A 22376-nucleotide genomic window follows, 5' to 3' on the forward strand; every position below is an offset into this window, starting at 1 on the left:
TTTCCTTCCAGGAAATCAGTCATAGTGATGAATAATCCATTGAGCAATTTCCTGAGCTGTTTAGACTGTAATGTAGATGATGGCATAGTGAACCGTGACAGATTCAGTAAAAGCTTGTCATAATATTTTGAAGCAACCTTCCTGGTATCATATTGAAAATGCTTCATTTAAAAAAAAAAAAAAAAAAAAAAAAGGTAAAAAAGCTAAGAAGCCCTGAACCTTTCATAGCAATTTATTAACTACAGGTATCTGGGGTGAGCAGTTATAGCAGTAACAGATAACAGATGATCTGTATTTCCCACATAATTAATTTGATTGCTCTGTAATTTAAAGGGTATATCAAAGAAAAGAAAGCCTGACACTGCAGTGCACAGATACTACTGAACAAGCTCTAAGCTAAACTGCATCTCTAAACTGTATGCTGAAGACAGCCCAGCTCTGCATTTGGGGAGTGAACATTCCATTTTGGGGTGATTGAGTGCTAGCTGCATTAAATTTTTCAGCTATTATATTTCTGAAGAATGTTTCCAAGCAGTATTTTAACGTCCTTGCTAAATCCATTGTAAAGACATCTCAAAAAAAATATCCTAAGGTGATGAGGATTGACTTTGAAAATGTTTTGCTCTTAAGCATTCTTCAGAGATTGGCCAAGCATAAAATCCAGGATATTTTATTCTTCTGACGTTGAGGTGGGAGAAAGTAATCCAGACTGCCTGAAAATAGGAGAGGCATTTCTTCTTTTAAGTAGGGTTTGATCTTTACTTCCAAATTGGCAGAATTGTAAGTGGTGGAAAATGGAAGTTTTACTAGCAACAGGTAACACCCTTTACAAGTTTAAGCAAGTACTAAAATCAACTGTTGTGCAATTTTGATTTCCTCTCTGCTTAAAAACTCTTCAAGCTTATATTTAATAGTGATCAAAATCACAGGAATTGCATGTTTGAAATGTGCCTTTTCTTTATCCATAAACACACCAAACTTTTGCCAAAAATACTGAAAAAGCCCCTGTCTTTTAGTTGATCCTTTTTGAACTTGGTGGAAGAACTTTTCCAGGTTTTTTTTTTTTACGTAGGTGTTTGTTTTACTGTGGTCCTGTAATCAGCCTGGTTTTCCCCTAATTTTCCAGTAATTAGTCCGCAGTGCAGATTTGGCTGCTTCTCGTGTATGTATAGACAGTAGTAGTAAGGAAATCATTAGGTGATGAGTAATTCATAGGAGCCAAAATGTAGTAAATTTAATCTAGATGGGTGAAACTAAAGAGGCATGAGGTACAAGAACAAACCTCCACTGGGAGCTGAAAAGTGCAAGAGCCCTTGGGTACCCTGTGGGAGAACATTTTAAAATAAGCTTCCACTTCCCTCCATCTCTGAACTGAGCTGAACTGAAGTTTGAAAAAACCTTTCAAGGAGCCACGAAATTAAAGTTCGCAGGTCCCTGGGATACTAGGAATCAGAAGCATGAAGGGGTATGATAAAGAACCTGTGTTCTCTCATATAAACAAATTTTTATTACCTCATCCTCTCTGTTAATCATGCTACAAATCTGCAAGTGCCAGTTAACTTCCTGGCCCCTCGTGGTCTATCTGATTCACACCTATAGGCCAATTTAAACCCATTGTCTCCATGTAGCATTTAAGCTTTAAAGATTGTGGATTCTATTTCAGACCTGAAGGAGTGCTTCTGTGCCTGAAAGCTTACTTGTAAAAACTATGGCATTTAGGTTAATGAAGGTATCGCCATTTCTTCCGTAGCTGAGAAGGAAGGTCCTTCTGGGACTTAGGTATATCTGTCCTATCCTAAAATGAGTCCGAGCAATGCAAAAAGGGGGATTACCCCTCTCAGCTAATGCTAGAAAGAGCATATGTGATGAGAAATGGCCAATGTTTTAAAAGATAAAGTTAGGTAAGATGAATCCTGGGCTAACCATGGGCAAAGCTGATTTTTGCCAGGTTACTTGTGTCTGGGTTCTTTTCTTGGCTGTTCTTCCACACCCTGTTAGGAGCTGCGCTTCCTAAACATCATATATAGAAGGCTTTGGGGAAAGATACTGTGCATGTAATAGTACTAACAATGTATAAACAACGCTTTTCTCTACATCTCTGGTTCCAGGGGCATGGATGGTGCAAAGGAGTGAAGGTCTCCAGCGCCACCTTGCCAGCAACCTGGGATAAGGCTGTTGCTCAGCCTAACTAAGGCAATTTGTAGGGCTGGGGGTTACAAAAACTGTTGTGTTAGGAGAACTCGCTCCCTGTGGGGCAGGGTGGTTGTTGCCATGCCGCAGAGCAGTACTTCAGTTTTTGTGGTGCCTGGCAGATGGGATGTGACTCTGTTGCTCAGATATGGAGGTGATGTCTTGCTCTCCAGGCCTTTCTGTTAAGTCAGAGGTTGGATTAAGGCAGTGCTCCTTCCCAGGGATAGTCTTGAGGTCTCACAGGTTTAGCTGGTACTGAATTCGGCTGCCTGTCCTTGATGATGTTATTACTACTCTCAGCAGCTTGTGTGAGCTTCTGAATGAAGTGGAAAAGCACAAGTGTTTCACCAATAAGCCCTGACTCTAGAAACTCTAACTGTGTGGGCTGAGTTGCATGGGAGAGTGGTATTATTTAAATCCCATTGATTTCAACATAAACATGTGCAAGTGAGATACATTGATTACTTCTGTATTTAGGCTTCTTTTTAGATAGGGGAAACAAAATTACTGCTATCAAGAGGTTCTTAGGAGGCATCTGGCATGTTTTATCGTTCACTTAATATTGGAAACACTTGTTTGCATAGATGTCAATCAAGTTAAACTGTCATGCACTGTAGTTGTACCCTGGCATTTGTGCATTGGAAAATCTAATGAACATCTGCTGAAGAAATTGGTTAAGGAAACCTCATTTTCACAGCTTTTGGTATATGTGGCATACAGGTATAGACACTCCTGAACTTGAGACATTTGAACTGTCTGCTCAATTTATTGTACATACCGATGTCTCTTTGATGAATTAGTATGAGGTGATTTTGAAATGTGCCTTGAAATATGCCTGAAGTAATTAGTGCATAACAAGTTAGAATAATTGATTATATTTGAGGCAAACCAAGAGATGTGAATAGTGATAAATGTGAATCACTATATGAGTGTTTACCATGGACAAGTAATACCAAGTTCACTCTCAGCATGTGTTGATGCAGCTTTATTTCAGTTTGAAGTTATCTCACTTCTTATATCTGCAGAGACTCTGACATTTGTTCTTGGAATAAAACTGCAGCTTAATAGAATCCAGTTGCTCGACACACGTAGATCATTTTATGGTGAAGTTAGATGGTGAGAGTTAACCTCCACTGCAAATTATAAGTTCCGTATCATTTTACTGCTTTATGATGTGAAATTTTTTGTTAGTGTTGAAACTCTGTAAGAAGACTGCACTGAAAGTGGGTTTTGGCATAACCTGGCATACACTCCTGCAACGCATTGGCTAAAATTAAAAGCTAGCTGACTATGAGTAGAAGATTATCTTGTAGAACCAGGAACCAGCAAGATGTCCTGATCCCTGCATAAATATAAATGAAACTCAGCTGTTACTGTGGCTAGTTCTAATATTGGCACTCAAAAAAACAACCAAACAAAAGAAGGGTATGTTTAAAAAAGAGCCAGGATGTAATTACGAGGAAGTTTGGGAAGTCTAGCAGTGAAAGGCAACAGAAGTTATGCAGGTTATCTTAAAACCAAAGGTAGTGCCGATGCGGGAATGCTTTATCTGGGCTTTCAGTATGGAGCCAGGGTTAGAAGGAGGCGATAATAGAAAGTTTATTGAACGTAGCAGACTATGCATAGCAAGACTAGCTGATAGCAGATACTTCAGAATAGAAATGAAGTGCAGCAGGGATAACTGAACGTTGGAGACGTATATGTAGTGATTTGGTTGCTTTTCTAATACTTCAAGTGTGTATCTCAAAAGTTCAGTGTCTTTCAAAAAGGCATATTCTGACTGAGACAGAAGTTACGGGCTTGATAAAGAAATCTGAGTTTGTGGCCTGTGTCAGGCATGAGATCTGACTGAGTAGTAATGGCTTTTAATTTAAATACATTAATCTGGTCAAATCTGTGATGGCTTTAATGCTTAACTTTCAAGGATGTTCTTCCTGCAGATGTCTGTGATGCCTAGCAGGGAGCAGACCGCTCTTATTAGCATATATGCCTGTTGTTGCAACAGCTTTCTGGTGGAGTGTGTGTTTGCTTAAACACAACGGAACTGTAGGTACAGGCAACATTAAAAATCAGTATTCCTATCTTTACTGCCCAGATGACTCTGAAAGTTAGTTTTAGCCAAAAAATTGTGTTCTGCTACCTGTCTGTTTTTCTAGAGAGAACTTGATCTAGATAAAATAATAGAATTGTGAAACATCTCGAAATATCCTTACTGGAGACAGCTTTTAGCATATCTAGCAGATGATGTATTTGAACTTGCGGTCTGCTTTAGCTAATTCACTCTGATTCACATTGATATAGTAGGGTGAACGGAAGTGAAATTTGCATGGGTTTTGGAGTATCAGATACATGGGTTTGTTTAGAGTTTTAATAGCATCACGGTTCGGCACTTGAGGGGAGAAATTTTTTATTTGTTCTTGCATTAAGACAGTAATGAATATACACATCTGTATTTTGGAAAAGTAGTGTGACTTCTACCCACCGCCCTCTTTTCTGTCTCTCTTAGGTGGGTGGCTTATGAGAATCCTGAGTTTACAGGGGAGCAGTATATACTGGCTAAAGGGCTATATCCCAGCATTGAGGCATGGGGGGGGAAGAATTGCAAAATATCTTCAGTTCAACCCATCATTATGGTAAGGAGTTCATTTTAGACTTGTTTTGCAAGTTTCTCTGAAGTATTTGGAGCTATACTTTTTCTATGAAATTCATTTTATTTACATTCTTTAAACAGTAATTAATAGTAAACTTTTGTACGTGTGTTATTTTTTCACTGTTTAAAATACTTTTTTCCTTTTTTTCCCTTCCATACTTTTGCAGGATATTGCTGGAAGCAAAACGGGTAAAGTCAAGGTAAGATACTTCTCGAAGTGCATGAAACATATTGCGTAGTGTCTGTAACATGTATAAAGTAAGAAATGGCTTTTTGTCTAGTGTAATACCTAGGTATTTGCATAGATGGTTGACTAGTCAGACAAAGAGTGAGATCTGCAGGTGAAGGAAGGCTGCTTTCCAAACCTCTTAAGTAAGGCACATTAAGGCCCAAGGAAGGTGGGATTTAATGCACGGCTGCCATCAGAACTTTCTCAGGGCACAGGCAGTGTTTCGGTTCAGCAAGTGAGCTGTTTTGGGGTGTCAGTGATTGTTCTGAGGAGCTGGAGCCCGCAGCCCTCTATGCAGAGGTGCAGGTACCTGGATTCTGTTGCTGAGGCGAGGGGTCTACAAGTTAGATGTTGTTGTTCATGGTACAGTTGTGATTTAATTCCTTTTGAACCTAGTTCCTTGGTTAACAGTTCTGCTAATGGTGGTTGCACTTCAAGGGAATCTCGTTCACTCTCAAATAATGCTGAGTTGTGCTTAAAAGTTAATGCCATCTTTGTCAATAACTAAGAGAAGGAAATGGCAGGGAGAACTTGTCCAGTGAGTTAACATATTTTTACGTTGGACTGTCTCCTATGTGCAGCTACTAATACATAGTTTTGACAGTGAGGCTAATGGGTGGCTTTTTTCATCCTTTCATAATTCTGAACCTTTTCATGTTTTTCCCTGTACAAAGTTACTTTTGTTTTAATTTCAGTCAAAATGGTGAGTATGTCATGGAACTAAAAACTAGGGAGAAAAGTCTTAGCTGTTTCGTTTTGCATTCCTGATTAGTAGCATGCCTCACTGGAATCTCCTGCATAGGGATAATGTATAAACTGTGGGGAATAAAAATCTCAAGGCTGCTTATTTTCAGCTATGTGCATGAAAAATTATTTGCATCCGTATATATTATGTGCCTATTAAGACCTTATCCTAAGGAAACAAAGAAGTAATGGCTTGTAGTCAACAGACTGCATCCCTTGTCAGCATGTTCCTCTTTGGAGAACACTGTACATGCCCACACTTGTATCTGTTAAGAGTGAATAAAGCTGGTAGGCATGTGATAATGTGAATGACTTCTGTGTGATCAGGGTTAATTATCCTCTAACCAAATTAGCAGGTTTGCTGCTTAGAAGTCTTTTTTCTTTTTAACAAGGACAAAAGACTCTGGGTGATGTATCCTCTCTTATCCTCCGAGGAGAGAAAGAACAAAGTGTCATGACTGTAACTATAGCTGTAACAGGCACATAAAGCCCATCTACCCTGGGAATATATACCATGCCTGTTGGCATGCTGAGTATTTTGCCAAGAATATGCAGCATTTATGTTCTCAGAGACAGATAGTTTTCATTTGGTGGGAAGAGTACGTATTTTGGAGATTAAATGGATTAATAATCCAAACCAAAACTATTTATGGCCCTTTACTAAAGATGTGCTTATTCTGGCCATTCAGTGGGAACTTAAACATCTTCTCCAGCAGATAGTCCAAGGAGCTATCTTTGTTAGTGTTTTTTTAATTATTTTGTATGTTACTGAGTGATTTACAATCAGAAGTAATTTTTGGTATTGTTACCTTGCTGGCTTGAACAAAGATTGCAACACTGAAGAGGTAACAAAAAATATATGTAACTGAGGAAGTCTGGGTGTTTTAAGTATGTTTTAATTTAATTATAGAAGTAACGGTAGAGACATGTTACTGAAAGTTGAAGAATGAATTGTTTTTAAATGTGTTTGTAACTTTTTAAAGGTCCAGTTATTTTCAGAGCCTGAATTCAAGGGTAACTGCCAAATATTTGAAAAAAACACAAGATGTATTGATTCATTTGCTGTGAAGTCTTCAAAAATTTTAGATGGCAGGTGAGTTATATCGAATGAATATTGCAAAATCACTGAAATGGTAAAAGTTTTAAAAAAGCAACCAGCTTTCTAACACCTGAAGTGGTTTCACATATGGGCACTTACAGAGAACAATGCTTTGCAGTTTACACATCAATCTTTAGCTTGTCAGGACAAAACATTATAAATAATGTTTCTGTCAGTAGCTCTTGCTTAAAGACTGAGAAACACTAGCATCATTTTACTTGCACAGAATTCTTAAGAGGCAATTTCTTCTTCTTCCTGCAGCTGCATAGTGTATGACCAGGAAGAATTCTCCGGTAACCAGTATGTGTTAGAAGAAGGAATCTATCCTGATCTGACGGCAATGGGTTGTTCACCCCAAGCAGTTCTAAAATCTTTACGGATTATAAATATTGTAAGTAAAGCTATTAGAAATATTGTAAAGTAAAGATAAGTACACTGATGACTCTGACCTCCCCATTTTTTTGCAACAGTAAAAATGCTGGGGACGCACAGACAACAGATGAGTTTGGTTTTGGTTTTTTTTTTTTTCCCTACGCAGTAGCAGTTAAATGTCCTAGCTGCAGTCAATTTGTTTGATCTCTGTGCTGTTTTTGCAAAGGAGAGGACATCACAGAAGCAGCTGCCTGGGATCACTGTTCTTAATAACAGCTTATAAAAGGACTTCTGTAGAAAGAGTCAAGGATGCGTCAGATAGTGGTCTCTCCTACTGGAAAATAAAGAGTCTTAGAGTGGATTGAGAAATGTCAGTAAGACAGTGAAGAAATATTTGTACTGCGGACCTTGTTTTTTATGCATATTAACAAAGCAGACTTAACTAAGCAACTTTGCATGAAATTACATGTAATTATAAAACACTATTGCTATCATCAGGGAAATGCAATTTGAGTTAATCATGAAATAACGCACCCTTCTAGATAAAGTAAAGCAACACCCAGTGCCATTTGGCAAAATCAGGCAGTGGTGTTATGTGTGGTGGATACAAACTAAACAACATTTACATATTTTGTAACTCATCAGTGGCGAGGAATGAGTTTGCTCAAGCCTATAACCAATCATTATGATGGATCACTTACGGAATGTGCAAGTATCTTTTAAGATCAGAGTAATTATTAGCAAAATGTGGTCAAGAATCCAGGAACTTACAGCAATGTGAAAGATGGTACTCATTTTAAAAAAGGAGGAGTACACTGTTGACTCTCTTCTTTGAATTTGGCGACTTTATTGCACTCCACTATAATTTTGGTAACCTGTCAGTGGTGTAGCAGTTGATGAAGGAGAACTAAAATGTGTCATCCTCTTTCATGTCTCTGGAGCATTTTGATGTACAGTGTAAACAAACATCTGCAGCAAGTATGTCTGCCTTCTGAACTCTTTGGCTATCCAGTAGACAGATCCTATTAAAAACAATGGAAGTGTTTCTAGCCAAGCTTGGTGGGTGATCACCATGAATTAAAATAGGCTCTTTTGTGCCTGTCAGTATCGAGTTCTTGGGTTTAAAATGCTTGTTTCAAGCTGGAAGGATCAGCTTAGTTTTGGAAGATTTATTATTTGTGACAGAGACTGTGTTAAAACAGCCAAATGCCAGTTCTGTGCCTCTTTAAGTTCTTATAACTTCTGAAACTTGTTCTAGCCCTACAATTTATCGCACTTCAGACAGTAGCACAGAGCTGCATCTGTCTGCAAGTCACGTGCTGCTGCTTCCTTCTTCAGAGGCTTCCTACCTGCGGAGAAGAGGAAGATGGGTTGCTTAGCGGTTTATTAGCAAACCAGAATACAGAGAAAAAGAAGTTAGGTGGAAATGATCATATTACACTGTCCATTTTTCATAATTTTACAAAAGCTTGAACCTTATTATTCTAGATCCTGGTTTCACCTGTCAGATTTATTTTGGGACTGTTTTTTTGGCAGTGCCAATCTTAATTCCTCCCCACCATCTGCTGTTCCCATAACTTTACTTGTGATTTTTGTGTGACATTTCTATACAAGAAGCACCTTTGCTGTTTTAATATGTCACGTTACTCACTTACCTAGTTTAACTCACCTTTGCAGGGATCCATATCTAAGGGACCAGAAAAAAAGGAAATGAAAGGGATATTTGATAAACTTGGAAGTGAACGTTAAAAGGGCTTTTGTTCATAAGCTCAAGGTTTTTTTGGTTTTTATACCACTATCTTTGCTTGATTGTGCTGGCTTTGCATGCTCCACACGGTTGTGCTGCAGATAGAAAATAGCATTTTTCCTTCTTGAATTTGCTACATGTTCTTTTTCCTGAACATACTATTAAAAACAACTGTGAATGTGGTTTATGCTTGAACAGTCATGCTGAAAATACATCTTTTTAATGAGCAACTCTGTGAAATAACTAAATGTAGATATACAGGAGCACCAGCTTCATACAGTGCAGTACATGGGAAGTACGGAAAGAACACTCGTGAGCTGACCTTGCATTTGTCTCTGTGGGGAACATTTTATATAACAGTGTTGCTGCTGAATCTAAAAAATGCCCAGAGTGGAAGGTGTGGCAGAAAATTGGAGGACTTCCTTTTCTGTCTGTGTGTTTTCTTTGTAAGTAGATCATTTCTGAGCCATTGCATATGGCTCAAGGGCTGCTGCCTGACCAGTTTGCTCGGAAGAGCAAAAGTAAGAAACCTCGTGGGTTGAGACAAGAACAGATTAATACTTGAAATAATAGAAGGATAATAATAATGATAAAAATAAAAAAATTGTAATGGAAAGTAAAACAACAAGAGAGAGAGAGGAACAAAACCTGGGAGGGGCAGGGAAGTGATACAACCGCTCACCACCCACCGACTGACTCCCAGTCAGTCCCTGAGTAGGGATCACTGCCCCCCTGGCTGACTCCCCCCAGCTTATATACTGAGCGTGACATCATATGGTAGGGAATATCCCTTTGGCCAGTTTGGGTCAGCTGCCCTGGCTATACTCCCTTCCAGCTTCTTGTGCACCTCTGCATCTCACTGGCAGAGTTTGGGAAGCTGAAAAGTCCTTGACTAGTGTAAGCACTAATTAGCAACAACTAAAACATTGGTGTGTTATCAACATTATTCTCATCCTAAATCCAAAACAGCACTGTACCAGCTACTAGGAAGAAAATTATCTCTATCCCAGCCAAAACCAGGACAGTGACGCTCATGCAACATTGTCATCCGGGCCCTTAAACATCTAAAGGAAGATTAAAGAGGAATTTAAGCACTGTCTAGAAGCTGGTAGACATGAGGTCTTGCCTAACAGAGTCACACGGAAGCACGGATATCCACCACCATGCATGTACGGAGCCACCTCTGCCTTGGAGGGCCTGTTTCCATGCCTGAGGCCAGATGGCAGTCTGTCGAGACTTCACATCATGTCGGGCGTTCCCGATCCAGTTGATGTTTTGAGCATGCCGAACGCATGCCAGCAGGAAGGAGCTCTTCTGGCTATGGCAAGGGAGTGGTAGGGTCATTTCTATCTATGAGCGTAAACTGTAACAACAGCACACTCGGGCTTAATTGACTTTACCCTGAGGGATTTCAAACCCTTACCTCCCAGCTTCCAGGGGAAGGCCTTAATTGTGAGAGGTTATTTCCAGTCCACTACAGATACCTTGCCACACAGAAAAGAGTCCAAGGTTTGTTATCCAGAACACATTTAAAATGGATTCAGTGATGCAGGGAGCTTCATGTGGGCAGAATCCCTTTGACACCAGCAGCATTTGACAGAGAGGGAGAAGAATCATCTCCCCACAGCAATTTGGGGGATTCAGATGTTACAGTTTTTGCTTGAGTCATGAATTTCGCCTCGGAAGTATGAATCTTGAAGCTTTTGTCTAGTCAGAGATTGATGTTACCATAACCTGCTATAAGAGTTAAAAATGAGAGCAGTAAGTGATAAGCATTGCTGACAAGGCTGTCATCATTTGAAGCTGTAGAAATCAATATTATCTTATTGTGTGTTCAGGTCTGAAGACGAAAATTCGTACAATGAGTGGTGTTTAGTGCAATGGAAGAGGGATATGGCATTAATAAAAATATATTTTAAAACATACTTAAGATATTATGCAAGAATCAACCACAGAGACATTTATGTATGCCTTAAGAAAAGGAAGTTTTATGTTCCATGCAAGAAGATCCCTTGTGTGTTTTGTCTAAGGGCTTTTTATTACTATTCTTATTTCTTCTAAGTAAAAGAAATGTTTTACTGCTCTCTGTTGCAGAGCAAACATTATTATTCAGGGTCTTTGATCTTAAACAATCAAGAAGAAATAAAAGGGCTGTGTGGAGTAATGATGTTCACAATCACCATCTGCAGTTCTAACATCCTATAAAAGTGCTCATCTTCCTTTTGCAGGAGTTGTCTGAGCCGTGCATAGCTCTTTTTGAAAAGGTGGGTTTCCAAGGAAAGAAAATAGAATTCAGTACAGAAACCTTAAATCTCCAGTTCCTGGGATACAATCCTCGAATAGCTTCAGTTCAAGTCCTTGGCGGCGTGTAAGTTTAAAGTCACTTTTTGATTCTTTAGAATGATGTACTTATTTAGCAGAAAAATTACAGGTGTTAGAAACCAAGCAGTATAAAATTAGATTATGATAATGTGTGCGGTGCATTAATGCAGTTTCTTCTTACAGAACCTTTTTACATACTGTTTCAACATGTTATCACTGACTGGTGCCCTGTGCTAGAAGCTGAAATGAATTTGAGTAAAGCTCATAAGGAAACTGGTGTCTTCTCTCATACCATATTATAAAAGCCAGCTTGCATAGCATCCTTAAAACCAACTTCTGTGCTCTTGGTTTAGGTCTTAATCATAAAAAAATCATCCAGTTTGTGATATGTGTCATGTGTCATAAGTTCAAAATATTTTAATAAGCCTTCACATTCATCCTTTTACCTAGATGTTACGGACATGGTGGTACAATCAGATCATGATCTGGCCTTTTTTGGCATTAGTAATAATCCCTTTTACTTCAGGAATTGGGTCAGACTCTTGGTTGTAAATCTAGCAGTTAAATTTGTTCAGCTATTTTTAAGCAGTTGTGTTCTCTGAATTTACTTTTGAAGGTCATGTAAAAAAATAGTCTGTGATGAAGTTCAAAATGCTTCCAGACAGTTTTTAAAACTCCTGTGCTATCTTCTTCCAGTGTTCCAGCAGATCTGTTAAATTTATCTTTTTGCGTTTTTCCTGTTGTTAACCTCTACCTCCTGGATACTTGCCCCAAGTACATGTTCTTTTTTTTTTTTTACTTCTAACGTGAAGAATGTGACTTTTTTTTTTTAACGATAGATCCATGTTACTGTTGCTTTGCATTTAAATGTGTTCTTTTGAAGAGGTGAATTTCCAAGGTGTGTGCTAGAGAGATGCTGTTGGATAGCTTAAGACTGCCCTCAAGTGGATAGCTAATACCAGATCTGTAGAGCAAACCATTTTCCCCATCTGCATAAGCTGGTCAAAGGGTTTCCTTAGCACACTGAACTGAAGTTTGAAACATAAAGGTCATAAGAAAAGGTACATGCTCCGTATTCTTAAGTCTCCTGAGATTTCAGTATCTTTCACCATAACCACAATACAGTTGATTCTCACTTTCCATAACATGAAATAATGTGAACTCAAACATCAAGTTACTTCTTTGCCAAGAACATGGTTACCGTGATTCCAGGTAATGAAGTCGTGAATTGTGCGTTTCCTGTCTCATGAATATATGGGTTTTTTTCTGGTTGATCACTGGAAACATATAGAGTGATATGAAAGTTCTTACTTCATTATAGCAGTGTCAGCTGCTGAAATGTGTCAAAATACAGGTTTCAGAGTGTCCTTGCCCTTACTGCCTCCCTTATTGAAGGGGTGTTCGTCCTCTCTTCCTTTGCGAAGAGACATCCGTTTATATTTCTCTTAATTTCTTACCTGGGGATAGATGTGTATTAGGCTGTGAAAAAGTGTCAAAATTAAGGTGAGTGTGCTCCTTCTGGATTTAGACATCTACTGACAAATCAGTCAGAGGAAAGGAGGTAACAGGAAAATGTGCCTGTTGAGTGTTCATGTACTCAAAGACCTATGGCTATTGGACAGTCCCAGCAAATCAGCATGAGAAAACTCAACAAATTGCACTGTGTTGCAGTTTATTTCAAAGTCTATTTGTAATTCACTGCCTGTGCCAATAATAGAGAAGCAGAAGTCAGGTTCTGACAGGTTGCTCTCAATGTGATTGTAAGCGTGGTTGGATGTGTGCTAGGGAATGCTAAACAAATTTTTTCTATATGCACGCTCTCTCTCTCTGTCTTTTTGTTTCTTCCCCTGCCCCGGTATTTGGAAAGAAGGGTGTTTTGAAATAAAACCTCTATCGAAATAGCTTAGAGAACTTTACCCTGTTGCAGTTCCAGTATTTGCTTGTTGCAATCTGCATCCCTAGTAGTTCTTTCCCATGTGGGTCAGGCCTGTCCAAATTAAGATACACAGAACTACTGGTTCTGCACATGCAGCAATCTAGCATATACAGCATATGTAGCATGTACATATATGCTCCTTGAGGAGTCAGTGCCTCCTGAAAACATGCTATTTAAAAGTTGGGCTCTCCCTTTGAGGCAAGAAAATGCTTTGTTTCATTCAGCTTGTAATTTTTAAATAACAGGACTTTAAAATGTGAACTTCAGTGTACTCATCTTAATGTGGTTGATCTAAATCAGGACATGATTTTATTATTTTTGAAGACCTGTTAAAAGGAAGGTCATTGGCTTTCTAAAGCTGAACACTACTACTTTGTGGGACAGATTTCTATTATACCCATTTATTGATTCCAAAGCAGGATTTGGCAGTAAAAGCATTCTGTCTTTTTTTTTTTCTTTTTTTCTCATAGATGGATTATTTATGAACATAGTAATTACAGGGGGCGTCAGATGTTGTTATCACCGAATGAAATTCCAGATTGGTATAAAGTGAGTGGCTATTGTCAGATAGGTTCTCTGAGACCTTTACTGCAGGTGAGTAGGCTCTGACATGAGATTGTCAAATACTAATTTATGTTTTGTAATGGGGCTGGGGGGATATTATACAGTTGAAAGCAATGTTACAGTCTTGATGCATGTCACAAGCTTCAGCAATGGCAATTGTGTAAAGAAATCGCTCTACAGTTTTGCTTGTAATAAAAGCTATTTGATTATGCTACATGGCTTTGCAGTTCTACTGCTTAAACTGTTCATTAAGCATACTTTAAACCAAAGCATAGAAGACATCATATAAGGACTGGTGAAATTATTTTAACAAATAATGGCTGTAACTACTATATATAAATTATTTTAAGTTGTTTTATAATTAGCGCCCAAACTGGTCACTGGTGTACTGTCTGTATTATCTGCATGATTTTTGGAATGACAAGAAAATTGGTCAACAAAATTGGATACTTAGATTAGTAGTGATTTTGTGTTGATTTAGGGGGGAAGGTCCTTCCCTGCTTATTACTTGGCAGAATAATTTGCAAATCCAATGCAAAACTTATTCTCGTGGTGTCCTTTTCATTTTGTTATCTAAGTAAGGACCATGTGATTTGGTCCAATGCTGCAGCAGTCCTGTGAGCTTCTAGATTTGAGGTTCTTGCTGAGCTATATTTTATTGAGGAAACAACTTTTTCTAATTCACAGATTACTTGTACCTGTAACCAAATGCATTTGCTTGCTGTCATAGCGTTGTCTTTGTATAGCCCTAAGCAGAGTTACGAATAATGCATTTTGACTGCCCTGGCTGAGAGCTTGTCTAAACAGAAATGTTAATATGTAACAAGCCGCAGCATGAATATGCAGTGTAATACTTGCTGCCAGTGAAATAAGCAGCACTGCACAAGGGCACCCTTAATGAAAGCTAAGAGCATTTGTACAAGAAGTTAGCAGAGAGAAGTTCGTGTTGCTCTGAATTAAAAATTCTTAGCTGTCTACTGTGTGCTGATCTCAGTGCATAGGAGGGCCTAAAACTCTCCATGCAGAATGGCGGGTTCTCAAAGCTTGGCTTGTCCTAGACACTTATGGGCTTTGGAATTAAATTCTAAAATAGAAAAGTTAAGCTTTCTGAAAGAAAGAGGGAGGTACGGGGTTCAGCACTGAACAGTAATTTCTCTGAAGTTAACCAGAGCAGGATGTGTTCTGCGTGAGACTGTGGTTAGAGTGTTCTGTTGTTTTCTGCAGAAACGTGTGTACTTCAGGCTTCGAAACAAGGAAACAGGAAAATTCATGTCAGCTGATGGAAACTTAGACAATCTGAATCTTCTCAGAATACAGGTTGCAGAAGATACAGACTCAGATGATCAAATCTGGGTTTATCAGGATGGATTCATAAGGTGCCGGGTGAGGTTCAAGTTCAATGTGAATTTTCTCTTTTTCTCTCCAATAGTAGGGCTTTCTGAATTCAATTCCTACTGTATCATCTTAATTTATTTTATAGGCTTATTCCATTTCAGCTCTAATATAAATTTCTTGTAGGGGATTGGTTTTGGTTTTTTTTTTAGTTGAACTCTGGCTTTTTCAGGTGATACAAACTAGTTGTATGATACCTTTCTTGATGTAATTGAAATTTTGAGAGATTTTAGTTATGATTTACTTTTCCCCTAAAGAATAGTAGCCTCATAAGTACAATCAACACCAGAAGATTGTCTTGCTCTTCATGAGCTCCTTCCACTTTCATGCCCTCTTTCTCCACAGTGAAAATATCACAAAAGTGTCAAAGCAGGGGAGACCTTTTAAAATGCAGACCCTTCCTGATAATATTTTGAACTATGCATACCTCATGGTAGGTCGATGAGTGTAATGTAGGTTATATCCTCTTCTGCATTCAGGCAAGCTTAAAGATAAAATCCTACTCTTTGGGGGTTTTGGGTTTGTTTGGTTGGGGTTTTTTTCTGGTTATCCCTCTATTTGTCGAATTCATCCCTTTTCCATTCCTCTGTACAAGTTTCCAAATGAAGTCCTACTTTTCTCACAGTCCATAAAACTAATCATGTGCAAATTGTCATTGAGGTGAACAGAGGTATGTGCAGTTCATAATGTTTAAGCATGAACAGTCTTAGGTAGGGATGCCAGCCAAAGAAAATTAAGTTTCTTTAATACTGTTAAACAGCTTGACTGCAAAGAATCGTGTGAACTTTTTCTATAGGATTGTATAACTTCAAAGGAGCCATTTATAACTATGTCATCTATGCTGGAGGGAAGAATCTTACTGTTAATAAGCTAAGGCATTGTTTGGACATGTTTACAGGACACATGCAGTAGGAAAAGGGATTTATGCAGACAGCAAAATGATGCAAAGTAAGCTAAAAGCTTTAATGTTGCATACAAAAGACTTCTGTCTTGACAGTGCCTCTCAAACTTCACTGAAAGTATTCAAATCGAGACAGTATGGCTTTGGATAAATGCTCTTGGTTTTTGTCCCCATCTCTGTATCTCATAAAGCAGTTTTTCTGTGCACAGAAGCACACATAGCAATCAGGTAGCTTAGCGTGGAGTGCAAGCTGGCAACATTGATCTTAAATGACTGAACTCTTAGAGAGCTCTGCTATCTTTCTGTTGAATGGCAGTAAATGTATTTTGCACAAAAACTTGTTTGTGCCTTTCTTCCTGTAGGCTTAGGTCATCTCACTAAGTCACAGTACCCTGAGGTATGCCTGAGGTTTTCAAGGAAGGGCTGTTTTAGGTAGGTGGGATAACCAGTAAGCAGGATATGAAAGTCATTCCGCTCATTTTGTCAGAAACAGACATGAGGAGACCTGAATTCATATCTGCTAGTCACTCTTCAGGAGTTTCTTGGAGATGGGTGAGGTAGTGCCCTAGTGGACCTAATGTGTAAGCTTTGAGTCTTCCAAGTCCCACTAGAGAACATTTTTAGATACAGATGAGAATTTCAGAACTGCAGAACTAAATCGACTTACTTCAATTCTAGGTTATGATAGTAAGAAGTACTACTTTTTCAAAATTGTATATTTAATAATTTAGGGCCATATCAACAGTGGCAGATGGGTGTTTGTTTAATCTGCCATTGAAGTCCGTTCAGAAGTTACAAGGTGGCTTATGGTGATCTATCGAAAATCACTGTTCACACAGAATAGTTAGCTGTAATGTGCTACTAATACAGCCTTAATGTTCTTTTCAAGTAAGCTTGATTTTTGCCAGTTCTTTTTTTAACCATAAAGACATTTGCAGAGTTTTGAAGTCAGGTAATACAAATGACTAGGAAAAGAATATAGAACAAAGAAGAAAATGTTATTGTGATACACTGTGAAATTCATACACTCAATACTGTGTAGTTATGTCCTTTATCTCAAAAGGTTATTGCAGAACTAGAAATGATTAAAGAACAAAAAAAGGATGCACAGAGGAGATGGAGGGCTTCTATGCAAGGAAGAGACGAAATAGCTAGGACTTTTTAGTCTGCAAAGGGGGCAGTTTGAGGGATGATCTGATTGAAGTCTCTGCAAACATAGCATGGACAAGACATCCCTGAAGATAAGGGAGGGGAAGGGGCGTGAGGAGAGCATCAAATAAAACTAGTAGTTGCCTATCAAATTAAAAAATAATTTCATTTTTTTTTTAATAGTAGCAGTTAAGATTTGGAACTGCTTGCCACAGAAGGGTCACGATGCAGAAGGGTGTTCATGTAAAAGGGTTACATTGATCTCGGTGGGTAGTGACTAACAAGTTTGCATATGGAGCAGAAACTGTCCGACTATTTGTTGTGGTTTAACCTCAGCCGGCAACTGAGCACCACACAGCTGCTCGCTCACTCTCCCCCCACCCCCAGTGGGATGGGGGAGAGAATTGGAAGAGCAAAAGTAAGAAAACTCGTGGGTTGAGATGAGATAAGAACAGTTTAATAACTGAAATAGAATAAAATAGTAATAATAACAATAATAGAATATACAAAGCAAGTGATGCACAATGCAATTGCTCACCACCTGCCGACCGATGCCCAGCCAGTCCCCGAGCAGCGGCCCCCCCCGGCCAGCTTTCCCCCAGTTTATGTACTGAACATGACGTCACATGGTATGGAATGTCCCTTGGGCCAGTTTGGGTCAGCTGTCCTGGCTGTGCCCCCTCCCAGCTTCTTGGGCACCTCCAGCCTTCTCAGTCGGTAGAGCATGGGAAGCTGAAAAGTCCTTGACTAGTGTAAGCATCACCTAGCAACAACTAAACCATCGGTGTGTTATCAACATTATTCTCATGCTAAATCCAAAACACAGCACTGTACCAGCTACAGTGGCAGGGAAGGATACTGAAAGAAACAGGAAAACACACCTGATCAACACGTGGCTCAAGGGCTGGTGCCATCGGCGAAATTTTGGCTTTTTTGATCATGGGGAGGTTTACATGGCACCGGGCCTGCTGGTGACAGATGGAGTCCAGCTGTCTCACAAGGGAAAAAGGATCATGGCTCATGAATTGGCAGGGCTCATTGAGAGGGCTTTAAACTAGGTTCGAAGGGGGAAGGGGATAAAACCAGGCTCACTAGAGATGAGCCTAGGGGTGGCGTGCCGATGCCGGGGGTGAAATCGATAGCCCAGCTCAAGTGCATCTACACCAATGCACGCAGCATGGACGGCAAACAGGAGGAGCTGGAAGCCATTGTGCAGCAGGAGAGATATGACTTAGTTGCCATCACAGAAACATGGTGGAGTGACTCTCATGATTGGAGTGCTGCAATGGATGGCTATAGATTCTTCAGAAGGGACAGGCAAGGAAGGAGAGGTGGTGGGGTGGCTCTGTATGTTAGGGAGTGTTTTGATTGTCTAGAGCTCAACGATTGTGATGATGATACGGTTGAGTGTCTATGGGTAAGGATGAGGGGGAAGGCCAACGAGGCAGATATCCTGCTGGGAGTCGGTTATAGACCACCCAACCAGGATGAAGGGGCGGATGAAGCGTTCTACAAGTGGCTGGCAGAAGTCTCTCAATCGCTAGCCCTTGTTCTCATGGGGGACTTCAACTTCCCGGACGTCTGCTGGAAATACAACATGGCAGAGAGGAAGCAGTCTAGGAGGTTCCTGGAGTGTGTGGAAGACAACTTCCTGACACAGCTGGTAAGTGAGCCTACCAGGGGAGGTGCCTCGCTCGACCTGCTGTTTACTAACAGAGAAGGACTGGTGGGCGATGTGGTGGTCGGAGGCTGTCTTGGGCTTAGCGACCATGAAATGGTAGAATTCTTGATTCTTGGTGAAGTAAGGAGGGGGGGCAGCAAAACCACAACCGTGGACTTCCAGAGGGCGGACTTTGGCCTGTTCAGGACACTGGCTGAGAAGAGTCCCTTGGGAGACAGTCCTGAAGGGCAAAGGGGTCCAGGAAGGCTGGACGATCTTCAAGAAGGAAGTCTTAAAGGCGCAGGAGCAGGCTGTCCCTGTACGCTGTAAGAAGAACGGGCAGGGAAGACGACCGGCCTGGCTGAACGGGGAGCTCTTGCTGGGACTCAGGAAAAAAAGGAGAGTTTACCGCTTGTGGAAGAAGGGGCAGGCGACTCAAGAAGAGTACAGGCATCTCGTTAGGTCGTGCAGAGAGGAAATGAGAAAGGCAAAAGCCCAGCTAGAACGCAATCTGGCCACTGTTGTTAAAGACAACAAAAAATGGTTTTACAACTATACTAATGACAAGAAGAGAGCCAAGGAGAATCTCCATCCTTTATTGGATGCGGGGGGGAACATTGTCACTGAGGATGAGGAAAAGGCTGAGGTACTCAATGCCTTCTTTGCCTCAGTCTTTAACAGGCAGACCAGTTATCCTCAGGGTAGTCAGCCCCCCGAGCTGGAAGACAGGGATGGCGAGCAGGATGAACCCCCCATAATCCAAGAGGAAGCAGTCAATGACCTGCTACGCCACCTGGATGCTCACAAGTCTATGGGGCCGGATGGGATCCACCCGAGAGTGCTGAGGGAGCTGGTGGAGGAGCTCGCCAAGCCACTCTCCATCATTTATCAGCAGTCCTGGTTAACGGGGGAGGTCCTGGATGACTGGAGGCTTGCCAACGTGACGCCCACCTACAAGAAGGGCCAGAAGGAGGATCCGGGGAACTACAGGCCTGTCAGCCTGACCTCGGTGCCGGGGAAGATTATGGAGCGGTTCATCTTGAGGGCGCTCACAAGGCATGTGCGGGACAACCAGGGGATCAGGCCCAGCCAGCATGGATTCGTGAGAGGCAGGTCCTGCTTGACCAACCTGATCTCCTTCTATGACCAGGTGACCCGCCTAGTGGACGAGGGAAAGGCTGTGGATGTGGTCTACCTGGACTTCAGTAAGGCCTTTGACACCGTCTCCCACAGCATTCTCCTCGAGAAGCTGGCGGCTCACGGCTTAGACAGGTGGACTCTGCGCTGGGTAAAAAACTGGCTGGACGGCCGGGCCCAGAGAGTTGTGGTGAATGGAGTTACATCCAGTTGGCAGCCGGTCACGAGCGGTGTTCCCCAGGGCTCAGTTTTGGGGCCAGTCTTGTTCAATATTTTTATCGATGATCTGGATGAGGGGATCGAGTGCACCCTCAGTAAGTTTGCAGACGACACCAAGTTGGGCGGGAGTGTTGATCTGCTCGAGGGTAGGAAGGCTCTGCAGAGGGACCTGGACAGGCTGGATCGATGGGCTGAGGCCAACTGTATGAGGTTCAACAAGGCCAAGTGCCGGGTCCTGCACTTCGGCCACAACCACCCCATGCAGCGCTACAGGCTTGGGGAAGAGTGGCTGGAAAGCTGCCTGTTGGAAAAGGACCTGGGGGTGCTGGTTGACAGCCGGCTGAATATGAGCCGGCAGTGTGCCCAGGTGGCCAGGAAGGCCAATGGCATCCTGGCCTGTGTCAGAAATAGTGTGGCCAGCAGGAGTAGGGAAGTGATCGTGCCCCTGTACTCGGCACTGGTGAGGCCGCACCTCAAATACTGTGTTCAATTTTGGGCCCCTCACTACAAGAAGGATGTTGAGGTGCTGGAGCGTGTCCAGAGAAGGGCAACAAGGCTGGTGAGGGGTCTGGAGAACAAGTCTGATGAGGAGCGGCTGAGGGAACTGGGGTTGTTTAGCCTGGAGAAGAGGAGGCTGAGGGGAGACCTCATCGCTCTCTACAACTACCTGAAAGGAGGTTGTAGCGAGGTGGGTGTCGGTCTCTTCTCCCAAGTAACAAGCGACAGGACGAGAGGAAATGGCCTCAAGTTGCGCCAGGGGAGGTTTAGATTGGATGTAAGGAAAAATTTCTTTACTGAAAGAGTGGTGAAACATTGGAAGAGGCTGCCCAGGGAAGTGGTGGAGTCCCCATCCCTGGAGGTATTTAAAAGACGAGTAGATGCGGCACTTAGGGACGTGGTTTAGTGGGCATGGTGGTGTTGGGTCGATGGTTGGACTCGATGATCTTAGAGGTCTTTTCCAACCTCAATGATTCTATGATTCTACTAGGAAGAAAATTAACTCTATCCCAGCCGAAACCAGGACAGTATTAAAGGTACCAGCTCTGCATGGAAAAGTCTCTGGGCTGGAAATTGCTGTAGATGGGGAGAGATTACCAGGAACATACTACGTTCAAGAGCAGAGTCAATGTAATCTTCCATGGTATCTGTTATTGGCCACTGCTAGAGGCAGGTGCTAATTGTACCTTTTGATCTAATACAGCATGGTTATTTTAACGTTCCTTATTTAGTGGAGAGTGTCAGCAAAAACAGGAACAAAAGAAAAATAAGTAGTCTTGAATTTGGGGCAAAAATACATTCCTTTAGGGAAGGTAGTTCCTAGATTCTGTTCTCACCTGCTGACATCTATCTGATTAAAAAACAGTGGATACTAGAAGTAAGGCCATTTTGAATAATTGCTGTTGCTTTTCTGATGATGCAGATGGCAGAGGATTGCTGCTTGACAATTGTTGGAAATCTTATAACTCCTGGCTCTAAACTCGGTCTGTCATTTGAGCGGAATGAAGACAAACAATACTGGCATATTAGTCCTGATGGCAGGATTTATAGCAAGATGAAACCCAAGCTGGTTTTAGATATCAAAGGTAAGCAAATGTGTTATCTCATTACATTGTGTCTTAATTACATGGTATTTACAGTGGGATAGGCACTAAACGTGCCTATAAATTAAGGATGGTGTTGTAGTTACTTTAATCTAGAATCAAAAAAGACCCGATGAGCTAGTCTGACCTCCTGAATTATACAGGCCCTAGGACTTAATTTCATTTTTCCTGCAGTTTAGTAACTCACAGTACTTGCTTATCTTGTATTCCCCATTTAAAATGCTGAAGCAAGAAAAATCTAGCTTCTCATTAACTTTAATTTGTACAGAGCAAATTTTCTTATATAGTAGTTGTAGATGCAATAGCCAAAGGGCATTAGGAAAACAAAGGCAGGCTTATATACTGATGTGATTAGATGCAAAAAATTTCTTCATTTGTTTATTAATGGCTGTACCTTTATTGCAAACATGAGATTCTGCCATGGCAGCCTAAGGTCTCTGCGCACTTGATGCCTGTTTTACAGT

The 22376-nt window shown here is 41.0% G+C and overlaps 1 protein-coding gene across 3 annotated transcripts in view; it reads left to right on the top strand.

Moving 5' to 3' along the window:
• Window positions 1-22376, top strand: part of CRYBG1 (crystallin beta-gamma domain containing 1) — a 103579-nt gene that overhangs the window by 77199 nt on the left and 4004 nt on the right. For all 3 annotated transcript variants that reach the window (XM_076333326.1, XM_076333327.1, XM_076333328.1), the window contains 8 exons: window positions 4697-4823; window positions 5008-5040; window positions 6797-6906; window positions 7174-7303; window positions 11260-11399; window positions 13760-13883; window positions 15078-15236; window positions 21732-21894. In XM_076333326.1, coding sequence (XP_076189441.1) covers window positions 4697-4823; window positions 5008-5040; window positions 6797-6906; window positions 7174-7303; window positions 11260-11399; window positions 13760-13883; window positions 15078-15236; window positions 21732-21894 — 986 coding nt within the window. The remainder of the gene's footprint in view (window positions 1-4696; window positions 4824-5007; window positions 5041-6796; window positions 6907-7173; window positions 7304-11259; window positions 11400-13759; window positions 13884-15077; window positions 15237-21731; window positions 21895-22376) is intronic.

Source organism: Aptenodytes patagonicus, chromosome 3, assembly GCF_965638725.1.
Source record: "Aptenodytes patagonicus chromosome 3, bAptPat1.pri.cur, whole genome shotgun sequence".
NCBI lineage: Eukaryota > Metazoa > Chordata > Aves > Sphenisciformes > Spheniscidae > Aptenodytes > Aptenodytes patagonicus.